At 37.7% G+C, this 7,919-nt stretch overlaps 1 protein-coding gene across 1 annotated transcript; it reads left to right on the top strand.

Annotated features, from left to right (window-relative positions):
• The first annotated feature begins 3,892 nt into the window (after positions 1-3,892).
• On the top strand, positions 3,893-4,987 carry LOC110943627 (protein STRUBBELIG-RECEPTOR FAMILY 8-like). Its single transcript, XM_022185365.2, has 4 exons — positions 3,893-4,009; positions 4,242-4,373; positions 4,443-4,582; positions 4,692-4,987. Exons 1-4 carry the CDS (start codon positions 3,893-3,895, stop codon positions 4,882-4,884), a joined length of 582 nt encoding a protein of 193 aa, XP_022041057.1. The 3' UTR covers positions 4,885-4,987.
• Positions 4,988-7,919: the final 2,932 nt, after the last annotated feature.

Here is a 7,919-nt window from a genome sequence, read left to right as displayed (position 1 = left end):
TATAGGCTAAACATAGTTATTAATTGGGCCAGTCATGCGTGATTAATTTCTTCAGCTAACATCCGTTATTATTTTTTTAACTAGCGTGATTTTAATTTTTATACATGCGTTATTTTTCTAATATCCTAAACGGGCATTCTACTGTAATATGAAGGTCTTAAAGCATGCGTTATTAATAATATCATAAACAAAAATCCAAAAGACTGTACCTTCTTATTTTTGTTTTAGGCTTCCCGCGCAGCATCATCATAGATCACCCCGGTCAGTTGAAGCGGAGTGGAGCAGTAGTCATGCTCTTTTTGCGTTTGTGTCCCGATGTCCATATCTTCTAGGTTCAAATCTGAAATATGTTCACTAGGATTCCAGCCCTCAAACCAATCGGTAGTTGATGGTATGTAACATTCTTCCGTTGAATCTTCACCAGCCTGGTTTCTTCTTTTGTAGACCTTTGTGGTATCCACCGGTGGTATTGTGAAATCATCCGTATCTGTCGTAGGCTTTTATATCGTTTCAAATCCGGTGAGGTTTTGTACTGTAGCAACCTCGTGTAATGGGATGTTGTCAGTGAACAGGTCCGTCAATAACATCGAATTTTGTTGATTTACGTTTTCGAATGGCGTTTTCGGAGCCTGTTCATCTTGATGATCATCGCTATTGATGTCCGAGGCAGTCGCATGTTGTTGATCTTGGCGATTGTCATGCGTTTCTTCGTCTTTGTCAACTTCATCATGATCTTTAACATCTGACAGCGGCCCATTGTTGTATAAATACTCTTCCATGTCGTCGATTATGCCAGATCTTGTATACTTTATGACAGGCAGTTCGACAACTTCATCGAAAATTTTGTGCCTTTTGTTGAATTCATGGGTGTATAGAAGCTGCATATAATTGTTTAAAAAAAAACCAAATTACTACTAACCATATTGTATTAGCTTGAATTTTAAAGATGTTTACAAAACATACCGTTAGAAATGCAACTGGTCCATTGTATTGTGAGTCCAGTTTTTTCCAACCTTGTCTAGTTCGTTTAAGCGACTCTAAAACAAACGAGCACCAATCCAGCTTCAAAATGTGTTCTTCTTTGTCAATGCCAAGTAGAAACTTTGTTTAACCGTTGTTGACTTTGTAATCTCTACAAACAACGTGTTCCAGTAGGCTAAAAAATTTAACTTGAATAATCTGCCGCCATTTGTTTGTTTTTTCATCGCTTTTGCATCTAATGTATGAGTGATTCTGTTGGTGTCCGGCCACTGGTTTTTGAACTCATCAATAGTTGTTTCGACCCCTTGAGTAGCAGTATTTTTTTCAACTATCGCTCCTTTTCGAGGCTTATTTTTTTTCCGTACTGGAACATGTCCTTTTGGAATACCAAACACATCATGTACTGAATCTCGTGTGATTTCTATCTTATGATTTCCTATGTTTAGTGTGCTGTATTGCTCGTCATAGTTCCGTACGAGCCAATAACCTAGATGTGTTCTTATATGATTAAGCTTATCAAGAACATCACCAAACCCAATGCTTTTCACATCCGCTACCTGTGCTTCTGTAAATGCTCTTACTGTATCCAAGAAACCTAAAGGACTACACCGTAGGCTTATTACCTCATGATCATATTCGTAGTACGGTCTTGGTTCCGTCATAATTGGTTCCGCTTCGTTAATCGTCTTTCTTCCCTTGTCTTGTTTCGATGGTTTCTTTTTTGCGGGCTCCTCAAAGTCATCATTATCTTGGTCAGTTAAAGTCTTTACCCTCTTTTTGGTGTTTTCGGCCCTTTTGCATATCAAGTCTTTAATTGGTGCTTGAAAATCATCATCATCATCTTGAAGATTTAATTTCTCTGGCTTTTTAGTTACCTTTAACTTGCGAGGTTTGTTTGTTATCATCGGCTGAATGGGGGGCTCAACATCATCATCATCATCAACAACCCCTTCATTCATATTTCAAAACAAATTAAATCAAGCAAATTAGCTTTTTCATATAACAACAGGCATTATTATTTTCATTGGTTGTGCTCAACAAATCTTATACAACAGGCGTTATTATTTTGCCAACAATTCTTTTTCATATACTGATAAAAGAAGTTTTTTAGTGGACAAAGGCTTACTGTTAAAAGCCACAGGATGTGCATCTTACATCAGTTTCAATGATTTCCCTACCAAAACTAACTAATTCTACCCTTATGACCTTTTTTGACCTGTTAATCCCTGTATTATAGAATGCATGCTAACATCAGTTGGTTTATATGTTGTTCATTGGTGTGTAGCAAAACATATGTGTATCTGATTTGACGTATATGTTTAGTGAGTAAAACATAGGTTTAATGAAATGCAAATTTGGCTTCATTTTTTTCTGCATTTCAAGATTACACAGGGCAATAACTTTGGACACTGACTTAACTATAAATTTCACATAAAAAGCTTGAAATTGTGAATTGATGCTTATCAGATTTGCATGATCCGCATTTGAATCCGGTATTTCAGTATGGTTATCAGCTGGTCTAGCTGATGTTGGTAAAATTACATAGGGAAATTAATGAAAACAAAATAATAACGCAAGTTGTATAATCTAATGCCGCAAGTTCAAAAGCCCCAATTTCAAATTTTAACCTAATATAGGGGATGGGGGATGAAGAATCTAATGCCGCAAGTTCATATCAATCAATCGTCTAATATCAATCATTCTAATACCGCTAGTTCATATCAATGAATCAACATCAAATTACGCTAGTTCATATCAAATGACGCTAGTTAATCAAACCCTAATATTTTGGATTTTTTAGAGGAAACCTGGATTTATGCCGCTAGTGTGCACCGGATCGTTCCGTTTCTTGCTCCTTCTCTCTCGTTTAGCTTCAATTTTTGTTCACCATACAATAAAACAACCGATCAGTTTGAGAATTTCTTCTACTAAAACCGTTTGGTTAAAGAAGAAAACAAATGGATGAGAAGATGATTTAATCCATACCTCCTAATGCCATAATCATCATTCCTCTATTCAAATCGATACTCATTTCTTGTTCATTGCTGCCGTCTGCCGTCGTTTAGCTTCCGTCATCGTCGAATCGCTTTGAAACTTCACCGTGATTTTTGGGAGTCTAATATCGTTTTTTATTTGAGACGGAGATATAGCCGGGTAAATTGATATAGTAAATTGATGATTTTAACCTTTAGATACCATAATTACGCTTTTGCCACCACTTTTCATCATCAATTTTATCACACTTTAATCACCTTGATCTGACGGTCAGGATAGTCACGTACTTAATGTACGATTACTCATAATGTATGTTAACCGCTATATATATAACTATTCTTTCTTCTCTGTCCTTTCCAAAAGTTTACACACATCATCCTCTTTCGTTTCCAAAATTTATACGCAGCTTTGCCGCCGAAGAACTACCAGAAAAGAAAAATGACCGGAAAAATATTTTAGAATGTATCTGCACCAATCACTATTCTCTTTCAGATCTAAATACCTAAAGATACAAAAATTTCAAGGTTCAAACTAAGAAAAAGCTCTTTGTTGCGTACTTTAGCAATGGTTCGGTCGATGGTTGAGGGGTAGCCCGGGCTACCCCTCCTTCCTCATTAGTTCCGCCCCTGTTGCTAGCTGCTTGGGGAATTTTAGCCGATAAGCTACTGCTCCTACTTTGGATATTATTTTGAACAACCTAATGTATTGGGTTTCAGCTTTCCTTTCTTTCCAAACCGAATCACTCCCTTCAGAGGTGATACCTTAAGCATTACTTTATCCCTTCAGAATTCGGAATCTAGGAATCTTGCTGGAATGTGTGCCTGAAACACTATCTGGAGAGTTAAAGCGCAATTTCCTCGACTTAAAGCGCAACTGCCTTGCCTCGCCTGAAAAATGGGCCTAGGCGCGAGAGGCGATGGCTTTTAACAACTATGGTTCTAACAATTACCTCCTTTTGCAGATTGAGTTTTTTCCTTATTCGGTATTTTACATGTTCTTTGAGCAATATCTTGACATATGGAAGACAACATTGGTCAGTCTTGCAATAACTACTGGTAAATGATTTTTTATATTCTATACGCTAAACCGTTTTGATGCATTTTGTTGAGGATAGTAGCAAAATGTTGACGTGGAATGCACGTGTTCGGGTTGCACTTAGAACTGCGCGAGCTCTAGAGTATGTCACCGCATATTAAATTTTTTAATTATTATTCCTCTTTTTGTTCTGGATTTTTTCTGAAGCCGTTTTAATTGGCAGGTACTAGCATGAAGTTTGCCTACCTTCTGTGATACATAGAAACTTAAAGTCAACAAACATTTTACTCGATGAAGAGCTGAATCCTCATTTATCAGACTGTGGTTTAGCCGCTGCCCTTACACCCAACACAGAGCGAGAGGTAAATTTAATAAATCTGGCATATGTATCTTCAATAGGTATTTGAACAAGTTTGCTCAAATTTGTACAGGTGGCAACACAGTTAGTTGGTTCGTTTGGTTATATCGCCCATGAATTCGCATTGTCCGGCATATACACCGTAAAAAGTGACGTTTATAGCTTTGGAGTGGTGATGTTGGAGTTGTTGACCGTTCGGAAACCACTGGAAAGGTAAATCCTCAATTAACGATATAAAGATCTACTTTTTTCAATTTTTTAATTTTTAATTTTTTATTTTGACATCAGTTTCTTGCATCTTCTGTTCGTGATATGTATACAGTTCAAGACCGCGGTCAGAACAATCACTTGTAAGATGGGCCACCCCTCAACTCCAGGACATCGACTCCTTGGCCAAAATGGTTGATTATACATTAATTAATGATAGTTTAAATGAGCATCTTATGTTTCAAGATTGTTCTTTTTTTGTTAAGTTGACAAGCCTTTTGATTATTTATGATTTTACTGCCTTGTAGTTTACATTTGTTTCATGTATTAATCAAATTGGCACTTTGTTTCATGTATTAATCAATGGTGACGTTTGTGACATTATGTATGATTTTACTGCCTTTTAGTTTATATTTGTTTCAACACATATTAAGATCAATACTAACACATCTTCAACATTTACCTACACACAATATTACTTTTACCTACATATAAGATTACTTTTACCTACACATATATTCATGCCACGTCATCTGCCACGTCGGATGCCATGTTACCTGCCACGTCGGATGCCACATCACTTGCCACGTCACTTGCCACGTTAGAAGCCATGTCACCTGCCATGTCAAATGCATTCTAAACAAATTGTTGTACTTTTAACCACACATATAAATGCCTTTTAGCCACACATATATGTGTAGGTATAGCTTGCTATATACCTACACATAACTTATGTGTGGGGAATGGCCTATATCCACAGTCACGAGTCTACACATCATTACACTTAATTTATGTGTAGGTAAAGACAACTACCAACACACTATATGCTTTTTCCCACACATACTTTGTGTTTGTAAAGCACCAAATTTCTTGTAGTGTATGCATAACTCTTTTGCCAGTCTTGAGCACTTTTTATCCTCTCTTTGATTTGTTGAATCTTTTTAGTAGTTTCCACAATGATTTCAGGTCCTGACAGTTGACTTTCGCCTAATTCTGTCTAGTAGATAGGAGTTCGGCACTTTCTTCCGTATAAAGCTTCATAAGGTGCGGCTTTAATGTTAGAGTGATAGCTGTTGTTGTAAGCGAATTCGATGAGTGGTAGATGATTGTCCCAACTTCCACCAAAATCAATTACATAAGCCCGAAGCATATCTTTATTGTCTGAATAGTTCATTTGCTCTGCCCATTTGTCTGAGGGTGATAGGCCGTGCTCAGGTTAAGCTTGGTTCCTAGCTTCTGTTGGAAACTTTGCCAAAACCTAGATGTGAAATGACTATCTATGTCTGATATGATCGATACAGGAACCCCATGTCGTGAGACTATTTCTTTGATGTAAATTTGAGCTAGCTTGTTTATCTTATAGACCTCACTAAATGGAAAGAAGTGTGCAGACTTGGTTAATCTGTCTACTATTACCCAGATAGTATCGCAACCATGACTTGACCTTGGGAGCTTCGTGATAAAATCCATGGTGATTTTCTCCCACTTCCATTCTGGAATTTCTAGTTGTTATAAGTATCTAGAGGGCTTTTAATGTTATGCCTTCACCTTAAGGCATGTAAGACACTTTTCCACATAACGAGAAACAGACCGCTTAATTACCGACCACCAATAATCACTTCTTTGGTCCTTGTACATCTGGTCACTACTAGGGTGAATGGAATATTTAGACTTATGGACTTCCTCTATGATTGTATCTTGTAGTCCTCCTAAACTAGGAACCATATCTTATTATTGAACCTTAGGATATTATCACTTCCGTTTGTTAGTAGATGTAGTCTCCTAATCATTCTTTCTTTTACAATATGGTTCTCTTTTAAGGCTTCTCCTTGTATATTCTGAACTTGCCCTAAGAGACTAGTTTTAACCTCTATTCTTAACTTGCTCTGGAAGTGATAGTATTTGGGTGCTACATAACTTTTGATTTAACGTGTTAAAGGCTTCTTCATGTTTATGGCCCCAATTAAACTTAGAGGCTTTCTAGGTTAGCGCTGTTAATGGCATAACAATCTTGGAGAAGTCTTGAATAAACCTTTTATAGTATCCTGCTAACTAGTGGGATTCTTTGGTACTTACCATTCCTTGATGGCCTCAATCTTTGCAAGGTTAACCAATGCACCTGGTGTAACTTTCACTTGGTGGTATCTAGACCTCAAGTCTATTTTAGAGAAATAACTTGCCCCTTTTAATTGATCGAACACGTTGTCGATCTTTGGTAAAGGGTATTTATTTTTTACAGTGGCTTTATTCAAGTCTCTATGATCGATGCACATACACATCGTCTCATCTTTCTTCTTGACTAACAGGATGGGTGCTCCCAGGGCGACCTAACTAGGTTGGATAAACCCTTTGTGAAGCAACACCTGCAGTTGCTTCTTAAGTTCTTACATTTCTGTTGGGGCTAGTCTCTATGGAGATTTAGCAATCGGTGATGTACCGGGGACTAGGTGAATGCGAAACTCAACATGTCTATCTGGTGGTAGTCCTGGAAGTTCATCGGGAAACACTTCCGGGTATTTTCTTACAACTAGTGCATCCTCGATCTTCTACTTTTCTGTTGTGTTTACGACATACGCCAAAAAGGCGACACATCCTTTTCTTGGGCATTTCTTTGCTTGTACTATCGTGAGGAAGTTTTTTATTTTGTCAATACAGTCTCCTGGTATAGTTTGCCGTTTACCACTCTGTAAACGGAGTCGGACAATCCTTTTGTCACATATAACTTTCGCATGATATACTGCCAACCAGTCCATTCCTATGACTATGTCAAATTATCCCAGTTCCATAGGCATAAGGTTTACAGGGATAACATGGTTGTTTAGGCTTATTTTACAATTCTTAACAATGTCAACTATCTCTTTTTGACTTCCATGAGCCATTTCCACCGTAAAAGTATGATCTAGGCTTTGGGAGGTTCAAGTAAGGTCTAAAGGTAGTCGACACTAGACTCTTATTTGCACGAGTATCAAATAACACATGTGCATATACATAATTTATGAGATACGTACCCGTGGTGACGTCTGGTGTGTTCTTAGCTTCTTCAGTGGTGAGTACGAACACGCGACCCTTAGGCTTCGCTTGCTTTTGGATATTATCCCTTTGAAGCTTTGGGCAGTTTTGTCTCATGTAATCCGGATCACCGTATTCCAAAAAACCTTTTCTTCTTCCGGCATTCATGAAAGAAGTGCCCGGTTTTCTTACAACTAGGGCATGGTCTTGTTTTGCAAGGCCTCAAGTGGTTCTTCTGACAGATTTTACATGGAGGGATTTCTCTAGGTTTCTTGAAGTTGTTATTCCGGTATCCCCTTTTCTTTCTTCCCATTTCCTTTTTGGTGCAGGAGAT

Source organism: Helianthus annuus, chromosome 5 (assembly GCF_002127325.2).
Source record: "Helianthus annuus cultivar XRQ/B chromosome 5, HanXRQr2.0-SUNRISE, whole genome shotgun sequence".
Classification (NCBI taxonomy): domain Eukaryota; kingdom Viridiplantae; phylum Streptophyta; class Magnoliopsida; order Asterales; family Asteraceae; genus Helianthus; species Helianthus annuus.
This window is presented reverse-complemented; position numbering and strand designations above follow the sequence as displayed.

Excerpts from the sequence above, each read along its gene's own strand:
- LOC110943627 (XM_022185365.2), top strand. The coding sequence starts at position 3,893 with ATGGCTTTTAACAACTATGGTTCTAACAATTACCTCCTTTTGCAGATT. Across the intron at positions 4,010-4,241 it reads ACATATGGAAGACAACATTG|CATGAAGTTTGCCTACCTTC; the intron begins GTCAGTCTTGCA and ends GGCAGGTACTAG. Across the intron at positions 4,583-4,691 it reads GTTCGGAAACCACTGGAAAG|TTCAAGACCGCGGTCAGAAC; the intron begins GTAAATCCTCAA and ends ATATGTATACAG.